The 22,343-nt window shown below is 40.9% G+C and overlaps 1 protein-coding gene across 2 annotated transcripts in view; it reads right to left on the reverse strand.

Annotated features, from left to right (window-relative positions):
* EPHA3 (EPH receptor A3) overlaps positions 1–1,053 on the reverse strand; it is a 176,217-nt gene extending 175,164 nt beyond the window's left edge. For both annotated transcript variants that reach the window (XM_071433815.1, XM_071433814.1), the window contains exon 1: positions 786–1,053. In XM_071433815.1, the coding sequence (XP_071289916.1) occupies positions 786–915 (130 nt within the window). In that variant the 5' untranslated portion in view covers positions 916–1,053. The remainder of the gene's footprint in view (positions 1–785) is intronic.
* Positions 1,054–22,343: the final 21,290 nt, after the last annotated feature.

Consider the following 22,343-nt stretch of genomic DNA (forward strand, 5'->3'; position numbering starts at 1 on the left):
TCAGCAAATGTCATCTTAGGAATTAACACACCAAAAGAAAATAAACCACTCACTCTTTTTTTTTTTTTTTTCCGGGAAATTACAAACAGTCACATACACACACAAACACAACTTTAACGCGTTGATACACATTCGATACAAACAACGCGATCTGACACAAACCCGCGAGGGAACCAGGAGGAGGTTTTACAGGGGAACAAGCTTCTTTTGCGGATTAATTAAAAGTTTTGAAAGGCAGGACCACTAGCGCAACCACCACCGCTGCAGACGAGAAAGGGCTCGGAGTTATCACCGGGCTGAGAGCGATCGGGGGCTGGGGCAGAGGCGGCTCGCCCCGGGCACCTGCCGGGGCTGCGGGTCCCGGGCCGCTGCCCCTTCCCCGCCCGCCGGTACCGCCTCGCCCGGGGCTGCGGCTCCGGCTGCCTATCGCTGCCGGAGGGCCGGGGTGGCACAGGCTGCGCTGCCCTCGCCAACTTCGCTCGGGGGAGCGTAGGGCGGCTGCCCGCGCATGCATCCATGCATCCATCCATCCATGCATCCATCCATCCCCCGCACGGCCGCACTGTGCCAGGGCGAGCACCGCGCTCCCACGGCGAGGAGCCGCTGCCGCGCGGGATCACCTTAACGGGGAACAGCGGGGCGGGGGAGGAATAACGAGGGGGGGGGGGAAACAACAAAAAAACCCCAAAATTAAAAAAATGAGGAAAAATAAATAGAGAAATGGGGGAATAGCGGAAAAAAAAGAACGAGGAGTAAACGGGTCACCCGGCCGTGGCGCGGCTCACCTTCGTTGCCGGGGCGGGCGCTCAGACGGCCGGCAGCGCCGAGCGCGGCGCGGAGCAGCAGCAGCAGCAGCAGCGGGAGGAGCAGCAGCAGCGGCGGCGGCGGTGGCGGCAGGCGGCGGCGGCGGTCCATGTCGGCGGGGCAGAGCGCAGGCACAGCCGCATGTCTCCGCGCCGCATGCCACCGCTCCGCGCCCGCTCCGCGCCGCCGCCACCGGCCCCGGCGCCGGGACCATGCCCCGCGCCCGCCTCCGCGCTGCGCCCGGGAGGGGCCGCCCCCGCCCGGCCCCGCCGCCGCCGCCGCCGCCGCCGCGCAGCCCCCGCCCCGCTCCGCGCCCCGCCCAGCGCTCCGCCCCGCCTGCCCACGGCGGAGCCTGCCCACAGCCCGCGGAGATGCCCCGCTAGCCCCGGGAGATAACCCCGAGCCTGCCCCCAGCCCCGGGAGATAACCCCGAGCCCGCCCGAAGCCCGCGGAGATACCCCGGAGTCCGCCACAAGTCCCGGGAGATAACCCCGAGCCTGCCCTCACGCCCGGGAGGTGCCCCCGAGCCCGCCCTCACGCCCGGGAGGTGCCCCGTCACACGGAGCAGGGCTCGGCAGTAGGGCTGGGTGACACGAGTCACGTAACTCGGGAGCCTCGGGTGGGTGTTGCAGGCAGCTACGAGCCGGTCGTGTCCAATTACCGGGCTCTCCCGGGAGGAATGCAGCGGCAAAGCAGCGGTAAAAGCTCGGGAGTTTCAGCTGCAGCCGTGCAGAGCAAACGCCAATTCCATCGTTCGTCCCTTGGCTGCCCGCGGTGACAGCCCGCACCACGAGGGGCCACAAGTCGGGCCCCAAGAGCAGGCTGGCTCTGCCATCCCTAAAGCAAACTGGAGCAGGGGGCTCCACCCGAGAGCTGCTTCTGTAGGAGTGTGTAGCTCTACTCTAGAAGTTGCCGTGTGAAATGAGTCTTTTTTCTTCATACGTGCACCTTTCCTTCAGCCCTTGCCGCCCGTCAGAGGCCCCAGAGTACCTGTCAGAGCACAGAGCAGAGAAACAGAGCTGCTATTCTGCTGCTCTCAGGGGGAATCGCTGCAGAGCAGCGCTTCCCAAGCTGCCCCTTCTGCAGATCGTTTTTTTAGAATATGGACAACTTCCTTCCCAAGTGACTCGTCTTAGGTCTCCAGAGCCACCCAGCATGGTTCTGTGGAAAATGGGAAATAATACTGAGGTCAAATAAATATTTCACTCCAAACCAAAGCTATGCATCCTCATAGTACAGAGACTAGCTCAGAATGCATGTGCTGTGTGCACATGCAGCAAGCAACAGGATGGGAGGAGAGGAGCCTCTGGCAACAGATGTGGAACTACGTCTGAGAATCAACATCAAAAACCTCTGATAGCAGAGAAACGGATCCCCAGTGTTTCTCAAACCAGTGTGGCAAACATCTGAACAGCCTCCTTCTTCATTGTCCTGGTGTCCTCAGGGTCACCAGTGCCAGCAGGACAGCTGGGAACTGCTGCCTGCAGCACCTGAGCTCCAGGCTCATCAAACAACACAGAATCACCAGCTTGCTTCAGCAGTGATGCAGCTTCCCTGCAGCAGAAGAGGAGGTGTGGACTGGTTGCAAGCCAGGACCTGTGCCAAGGTCCCTCCTGCACAGCATTGGCACCCCTCAAGCATCTGGTTTAGCTCTGTGCTGCACTGAAGGGGTTGGATATGTGTGGAAACCAAAGCAGAGCAGAGACAAAGCTGTGAGAAGTCATCTCAGACAGGTTCCTGATTCAGGAGAGCACAGGGGAGGACATGAGCACTGAAAATTAACATGATATTAATCTCCTTTCCTGTTTCCAGGCTTGATTATTCAATCAACTAAATTAAAGAATCATCATATTTAATACAATTTGTTTCATGTCTCCAACCCTTCCTTTCACTCATATTTACCATCTACCCTGTTTCCTCTGTGGTCAACTTCCAAAAGATGGAAAAAATGCCCAGAGCTCTTGAGCAGGAAATTTGCAAGGGCAGAGGGAGGAGCAGGGTGCTCTGGTCATGCAGTTAACCATGTATGGCCCAGAGAAAAACGTCTCCTGTCCTCCTTTATCCTTCTCAAGTCTCATTTGACCACACCTTTCCATTCATTGGACAAAAATGTTTTTCCATAGCAAGAGGACCAGAAATTCACATTTCTCAAAATATAACTTTCCCTATTATTAAAAACATTTTTGCTTTAGTTTGAAGTGGTTTTTTTGCCAACATTTTCCTCAGCTTTTTTTATAACACACAACGTTTTTTCATTGAGTTCTATCATACAACAGAGATACATCCTTAAAACCCTACTAAGTTCTCAGGACTACTAGTTCTGAAGCTGCATCTTTCTTTCATGATTTCAGATCTTTTTTTTTTTTTTTTTTTTTTAAGGTATGAGAAAAAGGTGAAAGAAAAAGGGTAAAGAAGGAACAAATATGGGGGGTGGGGAGTGGGGAAGAACAAAAATGGCAATCAACCCCAAACCCAATAAACTTCTGTTTTCAGTTAGTGGAAAAAAAAATATTTCCAAAGAAGGGAATTTTTGAAGTTACTCATAGCGATCACTTTCCAAATTTGTAAATATCTCAGCATCAGTGAACTCATCTCATATAGGAAGAAAAGTATAATTATCAACACAATCCATATAATACAAATTTTAGTATCAAACTTTCCAGAAAGAAAACCTCCCAAGTGAAAAAATGAATAGCAGAAATACTTGGAAAAATTTGAAACAAAGAATACATTTTTTAAAAACCTCACTAAAAAACCCCCACAAACCTGGGAAAATTCTCAGCAGGAAAGAAAGATTAAATTCATTACAAATTTCTCACTAGGCTTTTTTCTCTGTGACGCACGTTGTGTTAGTTTTGTGCAAATTGCATGTTTACTCTATTAAGAGTAATTTTCTGTGAGCTTAAAGGGCACCTTTGAAGAAAGAAAATAGCCTCTAGTGGCATTTCTACATAACCAGAGTGCACATGGTAATATCTTTGCCCTAGCATCCATAAAATCCTTCTGGAGAAACACATAACTATGATTTATGATTTTCTGCCAAGCCTGGGCTTTAATTTCTTTAATATATTGGAGATCAAAATCCTTACTAAACACAAATTTTATCTCTTATATTTTTCTTTTGTAAACAGGGAGGTGACACATTCTGTGATTGTATAATGGAAAAAAGAAATCATAACACATGGGCAGAATGCTCTGGATCCCACGTTTGCATACTAAATAGGAAAACAACTTTCTGCCTAATGAAAAAATGCTACAGATTATTAGGAATAGCCACAGAAGTGATCAATCAATTTATCCAATGGACTGGGCCACAGCCTGCTTCCAAGAAGCTTTTTAATGTTTATGGCTCTTGAGTGGCATCGTTTAATTAATTGAATGACATGAAACTTCTAATCTTAGAGATTTAAAGTATTTTGCTTGAAAACAAACAAAAAGAATTAATGACAGGTTCACTACTCACAAAGAAAGGTGGCTGGACAATCCCCCATTTATTCAGGGAGGAGGCAGAACAATGGTCCCCAAGTGATGCCTCGCCTGTGCCTCCATGGGATTGTTGGGAGGCGTGAGAACATTTCCCCCTCAATTTCTGGGATTTATTTATGCAGGTTCTTGTTTGTGATGTGGATGCACCTCCCTTCACACAGACCTGCAGTGACAGAACTTTTCCACTTAAATCATAACAGGGACAGCTTTTTCCAGTAATCAGTTAGGCTTCCAAATAACAGTATATATACATACATATATATATATACATATATATATATATGTATATGTAAATATGTATGTATATATATTTTTTTATATATATGCATCTGTTTTAGTATTAACTATTTAGTGTTCACGTAAAAAATATTATAGATGGAAGCATTGCTGCTTGATGGAAGCAATGCTTGAGTTCATCCTAAATCTGACAATGAGCCACGCTTGGAGATGGTGACCAAGGAAGAAAAACTCTCCCATGAGCCACCAAGTAGATTTCCTTGGTTTAAATATTCTTTGGGAGAGATTTTACAGCATAACTCAAAGGTCTCCTAATGCACAGTGTCGCCCTGAAAATGCAAGCAGATGAGGAAATGCAGGATGTGGAAGAGTAAAAGGCAGGATGCAATAAAAACAAATGATAATGAAGTGTGAAAAGTTACTTTAAATAAGTCATGTAAAGCTAAGCTAAAGCCCTTTCCAATCAATACTTACATAATAATTATGTGAAAATCCAGACAAATGGATTAACTAGGCAGCATAAAAAACTCAGCTTTGAGCAGCAACAAAGCTGAACTTGTAATTATGAAACAACTGCACACCAATCCCATAATGAAAAAAAGTGTGGAGATGGAAAAGGGTAGAAAAGCAAAATGCAAATGCATTTGAGCTGCAAGTTTTCCCCATAAAGTCTGAATCATCTGTTAAACATGCAATAAAAAGGTGACAGTCCAAGCACTTAGACTGAATTTACCTATCTGTAAACAAAAATCTATAGAAGCCATAAAAGAAAAGCTTCACCAGCGTTACTGCCAGTTTTCAGAGAAAAGCAACATTTATGTGCAGGAGAGAGTATTGCTATCATGAAAGAGCTTGCCAAATTTTAGCTCTAGGATGGAGCACTTACAGTAGAAATACATGAATCCTGTAAAACCAGACTGTATTATGGAGACACTGGCAGACCTCCAATAAGGTGCCTAATGATAAGTTTGATCCGTTTGTTTTTCTTCTTGCAGGTTACAAAGAATGTTCAGAAATTTCTTTTGTGAGGAAAAAAAAACCCAACCAAGAAATGAAATTATTTATTCTCATGTATTTCAACTCACTGACTTTTTTTTTTTCCAGAAGAAAGTGCAAGGCAGGGTTGGACAAAAAATAGGCAGACACATTTTAAAATAAATATGACAGTATTTGTAATACCAGGGATCAACATCCAATCTGGGGAATGCACTTGGAGAGCACATGGGCAAAATTCTGTAATCTGACTGAGCTGGATTGGAAGAATTCCCTTGTCTTTGCAGAGCCAGGCTTGCACACTGACAGCAAAATAGGTCGTCTATTTTTGCCAGCTAAAAGACAGAGAGAAACACTCATGGCCAACTGCAATTTTAAACAGCAGAATGCAAACACTCTGAAGAGTCTGTGTTCACAACATGTGAGAACTCCTTAACAGTTTCATTTCCACAGGGGACTTTTTTTTTTTTTTTTTGCCTCAGTAAAGAATACCTGAGATTCTGCAAATGATTGAGGTACTTCTGTATTTTCTGATTATTTACTATTTTTTTCTCAAATCACCTCACCTCCTCCCTGGTAGTCAAAGTTTTCTCCTCTTCTATCCCATGGAACTGGCACCATGACTTCTGTCCATATCCAGGGTCTATCCCCATCAGGGGATAGAATAAGATGGGGAAAAGACCATAAAGTGGAATTATCTTAGAACCCTCAGCTTCACATCCAGCATCAAAGCATGGAATCATTTCATACTAATAATGTACATATTTCATTCATAATTATTGCTCATAATAGCAAGGTGGGTATTTGATTGCATGTGGTACATATGGTTACTAATTCCCAACTAAATGCTTCCAGCGAAGAGGAAAATCAGATTTCAAAAGGGGACAACCATGTTCCAAAGACTTGTTCCCAATTCTGCTGCCTGCATGGAGACAGAAAGTTCCTGTTTGTTTCAAAACTGCTTCCTTCAGGACTTTGGGGAGAGCTTGGGAACTGAGGACAGCACCGTATGTAATAATTAGCTATAATTAGCTATTAGCTATTTAATAGCTATATAATTAGCTGTTTGCTATATAAGAATTAGCTATCAGCTATATAGGCTCAGAACTTTTCAGGGTACACAGGTGCTTCAGAACTTCCTCCACAGACAAGTTCCTCATGTGCCCAGCTTGTACCAACATTTCTCAGCACCCAACCACAATACAGCAAAAATACACCAGAAAAGCCAAAGTAGCCCCTAATTAGAGCCCCCCAAAGCATCCTTCCCCCCAGCTGCAGCCGGCTGGGTGCAGAAAATGTTCTCAGCAGTCACACCTGTGCTGCTGGATGAGCTCAGCTTCTGTGAAACATCCCCATCCTCCTGACCCATCACCCCAGCACACCCTGTGCGTGCTGAGAAGCTCTCAAGTCTTCCAGTGTTTTCTTCTTGATTGTAATGAGTTAATTACTTTGCCAGAAAGCACGAGGTGGCTTTTTTATTCATCTCCTCAGCCACTTGGGCAATGAAGAATTGCAGTTTCTGCAGAAGGCTAAGCTAACATTATCTAAATATTATTCTTTATAATTATTAGACAACACATGCAATAAATAATTATGGCTCATTAGTATTCTCCTAGCCCAACTGACCCATAGCAGGACATTCTGTCAACCTTGGGTCAAGCAGCCCTTATCCATTAAATGGGATATTTTATGACATTTTAGGTTTTTCTCCCCAGTCCTGCAGCCAACTGCAGCTCTGCAGTAAAGGATGGAGCTCCTTAACCTTTCTAACCCACCAAAGAGGGTTGGAAATGCAAACATTTCTTATTCTGAGCTGGAGATGTGCTGTATATGTCAGTAGAATGTATTACAAAGATTTCTTGTCCTCCTGAACACGAAAAAAATCTTTTCCCACTGCAATATCAGATTTGGTTTATCTGAACTAAATTTTCAATCTTTAAAACCCCTTTATTCATCAGGGTTATTTTTCATGAGACAGACAGTTCATGACTTAAATGTTGGCTTTAACATTTGCTTAAAGAAATTCTCTCATTTCTTTGAGCTGTCACCAAAACCTGGAAGAACGTGTGTGTTACTTTTTTTATTCCAGAAATGAGCAAAGTCTCTGTAATTTGTGTTACCAAACTAAAGTTTCTGGAAAAGGTTTACCAGCATTGAAATGAGTCATCTCTCTAGAGATTTTAATGAGAGAAATTAGCCAGTGAGTACTCAATCATTTCCTTTGGATGCATCAGCTTAGGAACTGAGAAGTAGCAGCAGGATTAAAGTAAAGAAGTAACAAATAATTTGTACAGTATGGTGGGGGAAATTTATTACAAAGAGTTGCAGGATTTTCTTAAATGAATGCAAGGTTCTAGCTCAAAAGGCAGCTGTAGAAAATGCATAGAAAAAAAGAACCATAATAAAATAAAACCAAAAAAGCCCCCAAATTATTGAAAAAGCTGGAGACAATTAGCAGAAAATAGTCCCCATTCAGTTCCTAAAATGAACTTACACTACTGGCAAGGCCAAGATGCAAAACTAAAAATCCAAAACCCACTAGAATCAAAGTGCATTTCTTGAGAAAAGAGGACACTCATCAAAAGTGACATAAAATTAGACCCTTACATAAAATGAAAAAAAGGAGATGCCTTGCCGTGGATCTGTGAAAGAAACTCAGGAACATGTCAGATGTGTGGAGGGGAAGGTTTTGCTGAAACCCAAGTTGTGCAAACCCAGTGTACTCTGCTGGGTTTATGGATGTGCTCCCTTTAATGGGACTTTGTTTTAAATAATACTTTGCTTTAAGATGGCAGCTGAGCAAATTATTACCATTGCCCAGGAGAGAACAAAAACTGCAGCATTTACAGAAGTAAGAACCCTGAGATAAATCACAGGAAGTGGAAGGAGAACAGAACCTCCACCCCTGCTTAAGGATGGAGAACCTTGCAAACATCTCCAGTAAAGTGCAAAAGCCTGAGCTCTGTGACCCAGAGAAGGCAGAAAAAAGTGTCAGATCTTTTATATTATGGGTCCTGATTGTTGAGTTGGTTGGGAGTGTTGTTTGTTTGTTTGCTTGTTTGGGTGGGTTTTTTTAAATTTTTGTTTCTGTTTTTTTTAGGGTTTTTTAAATTAAAATCCAAGTTATCACCTACTTTTAAATAATTAAGTTTTATATAAATTTCAGACCTATATATGCCACCTGCCCTTTCATTTTCCTTAATAAGACAGCAAAAGATTCTTGTGAGCTCTAGAATAACAGACAGCATTTTCTATTATTTTATACAGTCTCAAATGTTTTGTCTAGGATTAAATAACCAAGCCATGCTGATTTTGCCAAGTTTTTATTTTTTGGGGTTTTTTTTTGTTTTGTTTTTTTTTATTAAGCAATCTGCACTGGGTTTGTTAGATAAGCAAATATATTTATATTCCTTCCACATATGTTGTCTGATTTTATGTTAGCCTTTTTGCAAAGGAGGTAAATAGGTTTCTTGGAGACTTTAGGAGTTTAAGCTTATGACCTCCCAGCTTTTACAAGAGAAAACAAAAAATTGCTCACTAAAATGTTAGGAAGGGCACTCCATTTTTAAAGGATGTTATTATTTGAGTTGGAACTGTAATGGAGCTAAGCCACACCTACTTAGAGAACAGGGCCAAACATTGCTCTTGCTTACAGCAGTTTAAATCCTTGGAGGCCTTTATTACTAAGAAAATTGAGTAAGATTTCAGTAAAATCAATTTTTAAAAGCACCAGGAGCTTGCTGTTGACCTCAGCTACAGCAATCTGTGCAGCTTTGCTAAAACCTGCTCTCTCTCTCTTAAATCTGACTGATGCCACTGATGAATTGTGCTGTAAAATTTACTGTTTCAATCCCTTTAACACACAGAAGCTGCTGCTGCTTGTGTTTCTGGAGTACCCTGTGAGATGGAAGGGAGAGGTTTTCCCAAACTGACTGCAGGAATACAGAATTCTCTTCTCTCTGGCACCACTTCTCAGCTCCTTTAGCACTTAGATTAACCCACAGCAGCACCAGAGATGGAAGGGACAGCAGCCTGAAATGTGGCACTGGAGCAAACTGTCCCCACCTCTGTCCCCTCACAAGGTCCTACACAGAGCTGGCCAGCCTGTACCTGTTGTTCCCCTTGCTTCATATGCAGTGACCTGGTATTTTGGAGTTTTATTTCACAATTTTTGTTTATCATCATTATTATTACTGTATAATGGGATCTTTGACAATGACTGCAGCGCCTGGAATACCTCAGGAATTCAAGCAAAAACTATTTCACACCTTCAAACTTTGCTTCTTCTGTGCACCCTCAGAAGTTTTCAGACGTTTTACCTGACACAGCCTGAAATAAATCTGGGATTCCTGGTAATATTATCCTGGTAATGAGGTAATATTATTTCCATTTTCAGTTTTGGGTTTTTTCAGCTTTTTCCTCCATGAAGGATTGCCCTTGGTGGCACATCAGTCACCTCACACCACCAGACCGAGCAGCAATACTGAATATGCAATATTTAAATATCTTACCCAATAAACACCTATCAATAATGCATATCCCAACTCCCACAGTAGTTTCATTTTTTAACATGTCTCTGTTTGCCATCAAATCACCATGTGCACTTTGATCTTGCACACTTGACACATTTTAACAGACAGAAGGAACAGAACCATCAGTTCTTTCTGGCACCATCTGGGGTTCTTTTACAGATACTTTCTCCCTGGCTGCCTAAATCTCAATTCAGCTTTGGTTTTTTGCTTTTTTTCTTTGCTTTTTTTCCCCCACACCATCTTCCTGATCTTCTTTGGCTGGCCTCAGATTTCTTCACAACATCACCTTCCAAGCCCTTACCTTTGTCACACGTTCCTGTGCTGCTGTAAAGCTCAGGAGAGGTTTTTTTCTTCCCCCCTTGCTGTTCTCATTCTGCTCAAAGTGCTCTGCAATTACAACAGGATATGAACTATCCTGCACTGTTATAGATGTGTTCAATTTTCTCTCTTTTAGTAGAAGTCTTTTCCCATCACTTTGGCCTGACAAACGTGACATTCACACATTGATTGTATATGTCTGCTTTACACAGCATAGCTAATGACTTTCCCTTGCCCTGACTTGAATTCCAGATTAGTTTTCCTACTGCTGAGCATCCTATTCTGTCAATAATTGCAGGACAATTATCTCATTTGTGATTTTTTTCCCTCCAAATGCTGAACAAATCCGTGAATCTTAGAGAATATGATGCAATAAATGTAAGGGTTTTAACTAATTCTTCATTCTGGTGACTCTCCTCACTGTGTCTATCAGCCTGCAGACACCCCAATGAATTCTGCATATTCTCAGAAGGGAATTCAGTTTGCCTTCTGCATTGCCAAATACTCAGTTTCCTCTGAAAGTTTTTATGGGGTGCTGTGACACAAGTGTTACAAAATTTGAGCCTTAATCTTAAAAGTCAGGACAGAAAATAAGATTTCTATCATAAAGCCTCGCCACTGTTTCACCTGATTCCTCCATCACTTGCCTTAATGCAAGAAATACTTTATAAATCATGCTGTTTTCTAGAGGCAGAGGCCAATCATATCACTGAAGATTTTCCTCTTATCTCTGAGGGATCTCAGACATCATCTCCTTCGCAAGGTGTTATTTTGGGCAATGAATCATGGATAGCATTTACTACTTTACACAGCTCTTCATTTTGGACTTTCAATCTTGAGTGTAAATATCAAGTCTCACTTGAACTCCCCTGGCCACTTATGTTTTGGTTTTTTAAATTAATTTTTTATAGGCTCTGAAATAAAACAGAAAAGACTGGTATTACTGAACTATTACTTTTGTGGCTATCAGATAGCCACAAAAGATGGGAGGGAAAGATTTCTTTCCTGGTTTTTAATCTCCTCTCCATTCCAGGTGCTGAAAATTATCCTAATTTCTTCCCACTAAAGAATACTGTAAGGCCCTGAAAATAGGAGATGCAAAGTTCTCTTTGACCTATGTCTCATTTCTGGACCTTATCCACCTTAGCCTGAACAGACAATCCAATTTAGCAAAAGAAGATCTTCAAATTATTTTTTAAATATTTTTGATAGCAAATCAGAATAACTGTAACTAAATAATATAGAGTTCAACTCTGTATCAAGAAATATAATATTTGAAGAATTCCCTAAAGTAACATAGGATGTCAAATTCAAGGTAGGTGATGTAAAATTCAATGCCAGGATTATGACTTTGGTGTTTCAGACTCAGGAGGCACAATGGTAGTTCTGGCTGTTGGTTTCTGCATTTCAGAAACCTTGTGGTTTTGCTTAATATATTTTCCAGTACTTCTTTCCAGTCAATTCTTTGTGCATTCAAATCAAAGTACATTAATAATGAGAAAATATAAATCCTCTCCACCCCTCTCCTCCAGCACTCACAGAACCATTAAGGTTGGAAAGTACCTTTAACATCACCAAGTCCAATTATTTAAAAAAATAATAAACCCAGTGAAAGACTGAGGCAACTTCAATTTACCAGGCATTTTCCTACTTTGTGGTTAATAGAAAAATAAGTTTAATGACAACGTGACAGATGGTTTTCTTTGTGTAACAGAAAATAGGGGATAAAGAGATTTGACTGAGAGCAATCAGGACTCTTGTCTCTCATCATGTATTTTAGGAACTCTAGGCTTTTTGGTTTTAGGCAACAATTTAAATATTGAGGACAGAACTCTCAAGCCATTTCATGGGTCAAAAAAATGAACATGACTCCATCAGAAGCAAGGAATTTGTTACAAATCCACTACTGAAGTTAAGAGCACATTGGAAGGAGGAAGGCTTAAAATAGATCTCCCAAGAAATATGAGTGTATTTCATATTTATCTCCAGTGGAGGTTGCAGAGAGACACAAACATCTCTGTGTTGTTTCTGTGTCTCACTCAGTTTTATTGCAGATCAATCACAGAATACTCTCCGTGCATAAATATATTCCTGCCAGTGCTTGAAATATAGATTTTTCCGTTATAATTTTTCAATTCCTTTTTTTGTGCTACCTTTGCATCGTCCTGGTCCTTTTCACTTCACTCTCAGAATTAAATTGGTGCCTTTAGGAATTCCTGGTTTCACAGGAAGGAATAACTGTCTTCATAACATTTTTATCATTTCACCACACCTCCCCATCAACACATCCCTACAGGTACAAACATGAATATAAACAGCACATATAATCTTATCCTTTTTTCCTTTTCTTTTTGGTTTTTTATTTTTGCATTATAACAGTGTCTGGAAATACCAGCCAAGAGCAATGTCCTTTAAAGCTCTGTGAGAATACAGTCCTGAGCCATAAAGTCCTTGGTATTGAACAAATAAGACATGCAAGGAATTCAAGAGAAGCAAAACCTAATGTACAGATAGAAACTGGATTAGGAAAAATCCCTTCTCTGCCTCTTTCAGCCCAAAAAATTACTGGGTCTTTCACCCTTACTGAGAACAACCTTAAGCAGATGAAACACTTGCTCATCTCAGAAGCTCAAGGTAGGAACATTTCAATGGAAACAAAAATGCCAACATAGGCAATATGAAAAGGGAAAATAGTGCTTTGATAACACCTCAGAAGAAAGGAATGAGGCCCAAAGCTTTGGTATTTATCTATAGCAGGGTCCCACAAGGTTCCACAGCTGAGCAGGGAGGACATGGGGGGATGGCCTTGCTCACTGTGTGGTGTGAAACACCTGCCAGGTGATGACTGCCAGCCAAAGAAGAACAACTTTGAAATACTGGTTGGAAATGTTACTTTTTCTTGGTAAGATATCAGTATTCTAAGTGGGACAATGAGGGAAAAAAAAACAGCTTGATAAAATCTTATTGCTTACCATGAACTGGTGCTTGGTACTGGCAAACAACATTTGCAGTAATTGGCAGAATTTAAATCTACCTGCAGAAGTAGATTTTCAAGAAAGACTTAATACAGAACTGCTTGTTCCTCTGCTATTATTCAATCCAATCCAATTCTTCTTTTACATATCACTGAATGTTTTCTGGAAATCATGAGCTCTCATCCAATATCTTGTTTAAAGCTCACATTGGGGGGACCTAGTTCTCTGCAAAATCACACCAGTTGCAAGCTGAACACTACAAGAGAATGACTCTTATAATAAGCCAAGCAATACAAAGTTAAAACCATCCACATTATACGTGGGATTTTTATTTTACTGTAAAATTTGAGCTGTTAGGGACTTAGAAAACACTGCTTAGACAAATTTTTCAACACGAGAGAATTGTTCTGAAAAAGAAAAATAAAAGAGATGTCTTTGAAAAAAATTAAACTCCAGGAAAAACTTGATCAGAGAAAAGGGAAAGCAAAAATGGAATAGCAAAGTGAAACAATGTCAAGGATGGGATTGTTTCTGTCAGTGCTCTTCCATCTTCCTTGTTCACTTCCCAGTGGGTCTCTCCAGCTGTCATTTCTCCATGAGAAGCTATAACAGAAATAACCAAATTTATTAAACCCGGAGAAAACTAGTGTTTTAGAGTGTTGTACAGAAATAGTTAATCTTGGAAGAATTAGCAGATGTACTTTTAATGGTGAAACATGGGCACTCAGGGAGATTTTCCCAGCCACAGCCAAAAGGACTGGAATTTCAGCCACTCACAAGAATTCAAAGCCATCAGGAAGCAGCCAGCTAACTCTGAGCAGGCAGTTCTAGTTTGTTGACACTCTTTTTTTTGGAGAAGTGAACACCTTTAACTCCATCTGATTTACACCAGTGAATATTAATCAACTTGCACCAGTGAATATTCATCAACACAGCAAAGGTAATAGCCAAAAAATCTGTACTTCATTCCATCCCCTGCCCCTCCAGTCCTACCAACTGGTGTGCAGATGTGCCTGATCCTGTGCTTCTCTGCAGGGCTCTGGGGACACAGCTGAGGGGTGTCCCACAGCCCCAAGCACGAGAGATGCTCCTGACAGGAGCAACTCCTCTGGCAGGAGCTTTGAGCCCATCCTGAGTGTGTCAATCCTTAAAAGCAAATCCTGCATCTGCAGTTGTGCAGATTTGGCCATGGAGGGGTCAAATCTGCTTCAGGCTGCTGCTTCAAACTCTCTTTTAATGGGCAGCTTGTGACAGCAAGGACAACTGTGCAGACAATCTGAGACTGCACAGCTTTGCTGAATGAATGCCATCCTGAGTCAACACCACCACTGTTTACCTTGAGAAGATGAAAATCAGATCAAACTCCTGAGGTTTTTTGGCAGGTGGAACAATCTTCCCCACAAGAAATGGGCACGGTGAGTTTGAATCTGTATTCCTGAAATACAACAAAGGTACTCAATTAATTTGGAGGAGTCACTATCAATTTCTAAACTTCCATTGAGATACCATAAATAATGCTTTGCAAGCTTATTAATTTAATAGCTCTGATATTCATTCTGTTTCATCATGTGTTTGCCAGGCTTTTATTCATTTTGATTTGTTTTTTCCTCCTCAAATCTTATTTTAAATAGCTCTCATGAAATAGCTGCATAATAAGTGTACCCTTTTGTTCTTCTTCAAGGAAGCTCAGCAAAAGCATAACAAATAATAAAGCTGATAAAAGGATACATGAAATGCATACCAAAATCCAGGGTTTTTTCTGATGCAAGCACCATTTAACTTCAAGCTAAGACATCTCTCATCTTTGAGAAGCTGTTGGGCAATGGATGGAAGCCAGAGTCAAGCAGTGGAATTCTGGTTTTTCCCTCCTCATTTTACCCTCCTGACTGTAAGTGTGCAATATAATAATGTGCTATTTGGCCACCCAGCTCAGAGAGGTAAGAGGGCCCTTTCATGGCTTTCAACTTTGTTGGGTGAGCAAGAATTAAAATGAGTTGTTAACAAGAAAACAGAATACATAATGATCATGGCAGAATCTAAAATAAATTATGACATTTATGCTCACACACTTATATTTTGGAGAGTGAATGTGACTGAACAAGGCAATTATCTCTAATTAGGAGGGGCTAGGGTCATTCCATTAATTATGTCCATCACAGCTAGTTAACAATATTGATTAACAAGATAAGAAGCAGAAAAAGCCATTCATCCCTGAATGGGGTTGTTATAGATTTTCTAGTGAATTCCTACAATGTATTTCAAAAGGAAAATTGCCGAATTGGAGGTGCCATAATTCCAACAAAGCCTGATTTCAAACAGGCTCTTCTGAAAAACATTCCTGAAACAATCTGCTTTTGTTAATATGGAATAATTATGGAGCTAAATAAACATACGAGAGCATTCCATAAGTGTGCCTGACACACACAGGGAAAACACTCTTTGATCCTTGAAGCAGAAAAAATTTCAGGCCCAAACTTTGCAGGGCTAAAGACAAAGACAAATTAAAATCTCATTGACTGCAAGTGATTAAGAAGAATGCAGATCTGCCACAAGAAGTCCTGGACTAATTTGGAAGTGGTTGCCTAAGAATGGCTCGGTGCAATCCCTGGTTTAACTCAAAAACTGTCAGTGGAATCAAATTATGAAATATTTTGTCTGTGAGCTGCTATGAAAGAGCAACACAGACGTGTATGTTCACACTCACAGACACACTTGCTCCTCCTTCACATTTTGCAATAAAATTCTCAATCTGTAAGATGTCCTACTATTTTCAAAACAAAAATCAGGATTCTCCTGCTTTTTTTCCCTTTTCCTTTCTTTTTTTTTTTTTTTTTTTTTTTTTTTTTTTTTTTGGTTGTTTCATGTGCATGTGTGCTTTGGGGATTTTTTTTCCTTCTGCATCCTGTCACAACGCAGTGATTGATCCCCAAGTTTGGTGGCAGGCAACCAAGAGGGTATCAAACATCCGTGGTGCTTCTAAAGCGCCGGTGCCAAACTGCAAATTGGAAACGCTCTCCTGGTTGCTCCACCAACAAAAGAGATCCTTGATGTGCAATTCCACTCCTCAACCCTCTCAGGCAGCTGAGAGGAGACAGCAGCAGCAGCAGAGCATGTGCCTGACTGTTGGCATGTCAGACAGACATTATTAAAAACAGTGGGGGCAAGAAGAAAGATGAGAGGGAAGGGCTTTTGATGCTTTGTTCTGATGCCTGAAAGCTTATTTGGAAAGAAAGGAGTTCCTGGATGCACTGACATAGATATAAGGACTTGATGCAATGAAGGCATCCAAACTTTCTCTGTGTATTTTGGATAATGACATTTTCAGATATTTTCATTTTATATTAAAAGAACACATATGCTAAAGTAATCTGATTTAGAAACCTTTGTTCGTATATCTTAATATCATATTTGTTTTCATCTCTCCAGCCAAGAAACTATCCCAGAATTAACACAAAAGCAAACTTATTCTGACCCTGTGTATAAAATACAAGTTCTTGGTCAGGTCCAAAATCATCTTCTCATATTCACTGCTTCAAAAAAGGAATAATGCTTTTTAGAACATAAAGCAATCAGTAATTTTTAACAATAATATTTAAATTGCTCTCTGAATGAAAACATTTAAGAAGCATTTACCTACAGTGTTCACAGCAAAATTAAAGGTATGGTTGAGCAGATAATAACTGCTATCCTCATTCAGCAAAGAATTAAACTCTCTCACAACACCTGCTCTAGACCAGAGATAATATAGAGCAAACACTGAGGGGAAAAAAAAAACCTTTCTACTGGAAATACACATTTTTTTTTTTCCCCCACAACGTTTGTTTTGGTAGACAAATTCTTTAGGAAAGTTTAAGACTAGAAAAATGTGTTTTATGTGTAAATGTAAAACACCAAATCAGGCAGCCAAGAAAGAGATGCAAAGAATTTTACATGGACTGTCAGAACTTTGATAAAGAATTCAGAACTGACTTTTTTTAAACCTTGACACTGTGGTGTTCCAGGAAATACTGCAAGTCAAAGTCTGACAGTGAGCTCCTCAGCATTCTTATTCCTTATTTATAAATGGAAATTTCTCTCCCTCAAAAAAAAAAAAAAAAAAAATCAGTAAAATACAGACTATCATCAACATCTTGAGCAGTTGTCAGCACTTCACTGGTGAAATGGCATTTCTTTAGCATCAGTAGTTTTGGTGATGATGATGCAGATAAAGTTTCCAAATGACCTGAGAAGGTTCCAGAAGAGGTACTCCCTAGACATGCTGCATGATAAAGAAAACTGAACAAATGAAAGCATGACTAAACTGAACTACAAACCTCAGGATGTGGATATTTTGAGAATCAGCTGTACTGGAATAAAATGTTTCGTGTTTCTATATGAAACACAAATTTGTTTTACAATTAAAACATAAAAGGCAGAAACAGGGATGATTTCAAGATTACAAGAATTTAAAAGACACCATCCCAGATCTACTTTAGGGCAAGGATAATGGTATCAAAAGGCTGTAGCTGAGACTTGTTCCTACTAAAACGCAGTTTCACTGTGCAGAAACTGTGATCAGGGAAATTACAACCTATGTGGTGATTCCTTGTGAGCATCAGATGAGAATTGAAGATTCTGGGTGCAGATGACAGAGGGGAAACTTTGCCAGAATGCTGGGAACTTCTGGAATAATTCTAAGAGTTAATGGTAAAACTTGATTAAACTATGCTGTTGTTTATGGATCCTAATGCTTTCAACATTACAAAGCACAAAGCAAAACCTTTTTTTCCTCATTAAGCACAGAATACACAATTTCTAACCACTTTTCTTGAATGCCACAAGATATAAACTACAGTGTAACCACATTGTTCTTAAATTTTCAGTAAATACCCCCTTCTTTGAATTTCCTAGGGCTGAATACTCCAGTGTGTCTTCTGTGGTTAAAATCTGTAATGTGTTCTCCTTTCTATTTACTTATTTCTCCCCCTTTGCAGTCTTTGAATCTCCTCTAAACCTCTGCATTCTTACAGCTACCAAGTCCTTCATGTTTCTGTCAACAGAAATAAGCTTTGAACTAAATCAAGTATAATTACATCAAGCTTTTTTATTGTTATCGCTATATTTATTAAAGAGCAGCTGACTTTGTAGGAGACTTTTTTCTTAAGCATTATATTCCAGCTCTATGGCACAAATATTTCTAGTTCAGCTCACATTGCAGCTGTCCTGAAAAAAGTCAAGTTTGCAGAAATGAGTGGAATTTCATCCTTGAGATCTGTTCAACAAGGACCACGAGTAGTGGCTCAGCATCCAAAAAACCAACATTTGTGCCTGCACTTTGATTTGCAGATCTTACAGAGCCCACTAAATGCAAAGTCTGGAAGCTTTGTAGGACCAGTGCACTTAAATCAGTGCATTCCTGTACCAACAGGAAAAGCACAACCCTAAGCTCCAAAGAGGAATGAGAAGCAAAACAAAAAAGGACACATTAAATAAATTCTATACCATGTCAGTCCCACTACCTGTCTCATGATACTTCTTCACAGATTAAGTAATAAGCAGCAGCTTATCTGCAGTTGCCAGGCTCTTTAGTTTCCAGTTATCAGGTCCTCTGCTTCTTCTGCCTCCCCTTCATGCTCCTGCAGTGTCCCTCCCATGCTTCTTTGCAGCTGTGACATTTCCCAGACAGCACAGGCAGGTATCAAACCCCCAACTGCACTTATTCTTCTGATCTGCTTCTCAGTACAACAGCAATTCTGAGCAGTTCAAACCTCCATGCAATCAGGCAGAGTTGTCATATTTATCCTGACTTGCTGACAAACTGCTTGGCCATTTAATTCCGTCCCATCTAATTGCAATAAAAAATCTTTGTTAGGTGAAGGAGTTGCCTGTCTTAAGCAATGACAGAGCTTGGCCATCCCAATTCACTGTTACTGCAATGCCCACCTCCTTAGCAGGGTGTGGGGTGAAAATGCGCATACATGGAGAAAGAACCCGCACAGTGAGGTGACAAAGCTGCACAGATGCTACATTTTCTCAGGAAGCCCAGCTGCACAAAGCCATCAGGACTCCCAGTTTCTCCCAAGCTCCAGAAAAAGCAGGAGCTGCTTGCCAAGCTTTGCAGAGGCTGCCACAGCTTTAAAGGATGTGACAGTGAGCAGCCAGGTGATGGAGGCTGATTCACACTCTTAAATATGGGGTGCTGTGCCAGACCTGTTCCAAGGCAGCATTGATTTGGGGTCTCCTCTTTTCTCTACATCTCTCCCATGGGAAAAAAAAGAATTCTCATATTCTGAAATGTGGCCATAAAGTTGGGCATCTTCTGTCTGGATGCAGTGATAACCAGGGATATGTTACTTTGTGTTCAGTGAAGTCAGGACTCGCTGTTGCAATAGGAGCCTTGGACCCACAAGTGTCTTTAGTGCATGTGAGGCAATTACCACCAGTTGCAGCTCGAGTTATCACAATTTTATACTGGGATACAGACATTGTCTGTGAGACACAACAGGCAGGTGTACAAGAAGATCCATATGGCTTATCCCCTAAGCCTTTTCAAGGAGGTGAAATCTCAGATGCACCAAGAGTCCCTGAGGGACCTGAAGTTTGTTTTGTCCCTGCTCATCAGCAACATGACAGAATGTCATGTTCCATCATGGGGAACTGTAAGGACTTTTTAAAAATGGATGGGTCAGGAAGGAAATTAAGCCAGACAAAAAGCATAAGCACCAAAAGCCCCCAGAAGGCAGAAGACCAAAATGCCCCCAAAGCTTGTGTCTTGTCCCTTGCCAAGCACCTGCCAGCAGAACTGAAGAGCCCTGAGTGACAATGACCCTCGGCTGCCCTTATGCACCTCGGGATAGATCAGACAGGGCAGCCAAATAAAGTTCTGATCCAACCGGGGCATTTAGTCACTCAAATGCACATTTTCCCTGACCCCAAGGTGATTATACTCCTTCCACCATGGCTCAAAATTACATTAGCAGCTGCCAAGAGAGAAATTAGAAAGCACATATGCTTAGGAGATCTATAGATAATTATGTCCCATATTTTACATGTGACACCTAGAGTCTGCCAGAGAGCCACCACATTTGTTGTTAGCTCTGACTTCTTCACACTATGCAGAGCAGGAAGAGAGTAGCCAAGGAACTTTCTTGTCCTAAAACATTCTTAACCCAAATAATACCAACAAGGAGCACTGTGAAGGATCAAAATGTCACTTTGTTCTGAGACAGAAATCAAACACTTTTTATGTGGTACAACTCCACTTTTTTTTTTAAGCCAATCTGCAAAATTTCTTGTTTGCTTTGTGCAAGTGCAAGGTTTGTTCCTCAATGAACCACACTGACACCTTCCAAAAGTTCTACATTTTCCTTAGCTAATTTTCAAAATTTATAAATAAAAGTGGAAGCTTGCTACACCTCTCTCTGAGTTTTTTCACATCTGGAAATACAAACATGAGTTTCCAGAGTTTCTCAGCAGTAATTTTTTTAAATATAAATGTACTTCAAGAATTTAAACCTGAAAAAATAAAAAAAAAAAAACCCTTGGAATTCTTGAGGAAAATATGATAAACAGTGAATTTTGATAATCTGTGTGATTCAGTCAGAAAAAGCATCAGCCATGTGAGGTGCAAACACTGTCTGCAGTGGTGCTATTTGCTCTGTGAATCCAAATGAGCCCATTTGCAAAGGTTATCGCAATGTTATTTAATTACTATTTCTGATACCACAGAAACCCTATCACACACATGTCATATAGCTTAGAATAATGATGATCTAACAACTCTGGTGGAGGGTTCACAGGGCAGCAAGTTTAAGTCACCCAGAGCTGGTCAATAACTGATTTCAGATTTACAATTTGTGCCCATGTGACACTTTGGTCAGAAGAACAGATGAGCTGCACATTCCCACAGTGACAATGCTTTCTATTCTGCGATAATCAATTTAAAAGTAACTTTTAATTACACAATAAGGTCTTGGGAGAAGGTCTGCAAAGCCTCAGGCAGATCCAGGTAACTGTAAGCCCTGCCACAGGTGGTAGGGATTTGGCAGGCATGATTTAAAATAAACTTGTATAACAATATAATTATTGTTAACATAAAGGAACTCTTACTGGAACAGTGAAGTCCAAGAGACACTTGCTCAGAGAACCAGAGAAGGAAAAAATGGGGAAAGAGCCGTTAAATAATGGGCACGGGAAGAAGAGTGATACCGTGACTAATACAGGGAATAATTTATCAAGGAATACTACACCTGAAATGATTCTCAGAGAAAGATTTCAAAACTTCTTCCTGACCAGACAGTACCATCAATACCCCTAAATTATAAGTTTGAATCTCTGCCTGTCTTTTCTCTTTTGTAACTCCTGTTGCCTGCAGTGAGTCAGGTGTGGACAGTTCCTGCTGCCCTGAGTGGAATTACTCCTTGATGAGATTTCTTATCCACAGACTGAATTAAGGAACATGAGCTTGCATTTACAAATAAATCCAAGAACAGGCATGTAATTCCTCATGGGACATTACAGAGTATGATTTTTTTCAAACCACTGGGTATAACCAAATCCACTCTAAGAGGGGAGAGGAAAAAAGGGCAGCAATGTTCCTATTGCTTCATTATTCCTGCAAGAAATAATCTTTCCCAGCACTGATTCCATCTCCTGTGCCAGATTTAACAGGGAAGGCAGAACACAGTAAGTTTGTTTTAGAGCTGCTTTAAGCAGCCAAAAATCAGCTACATAAACAAACCAAACATGTAAAGTAGGTAAGAGAATGAAAATCATCCTAATTCTTATTGCAGAGATAAAATCTTTTTGTTTGTGTGTGAGAGAACAAAACTTTTTTTGCCATTTGTTTTTCATTAGTACTAAAAGAACATGAAATTTTAAATCACAATTACACACAATCACAGCCAAACTGGGACTTTTAGTCTGGATGATGCCTTAACTTCAGAAATAAGAAATAATTAGGTTTTGCAAAGAGGAAGGCTCCACACATACTGAAAGCAATGTCTTTGTTGGTAAATTC

This window comes from Agelaius tricolor, unplaced genomic scaffold (assembly GCF_023055355.1).
Source record: "Agelaius tricolor isolate 1412-34295 unplaced genomic scaffold, bAgeTri1.0.p SCAF_9, whole genome shotgun sequence".
In the NCBI taxonomy this organism is placed as follows: domain Eukaryota; kingdom Metazoa; phylum Chordata; class Aves; order Passeriformes; family Icteridae; genus Agelaius; species Agelaius tricolor.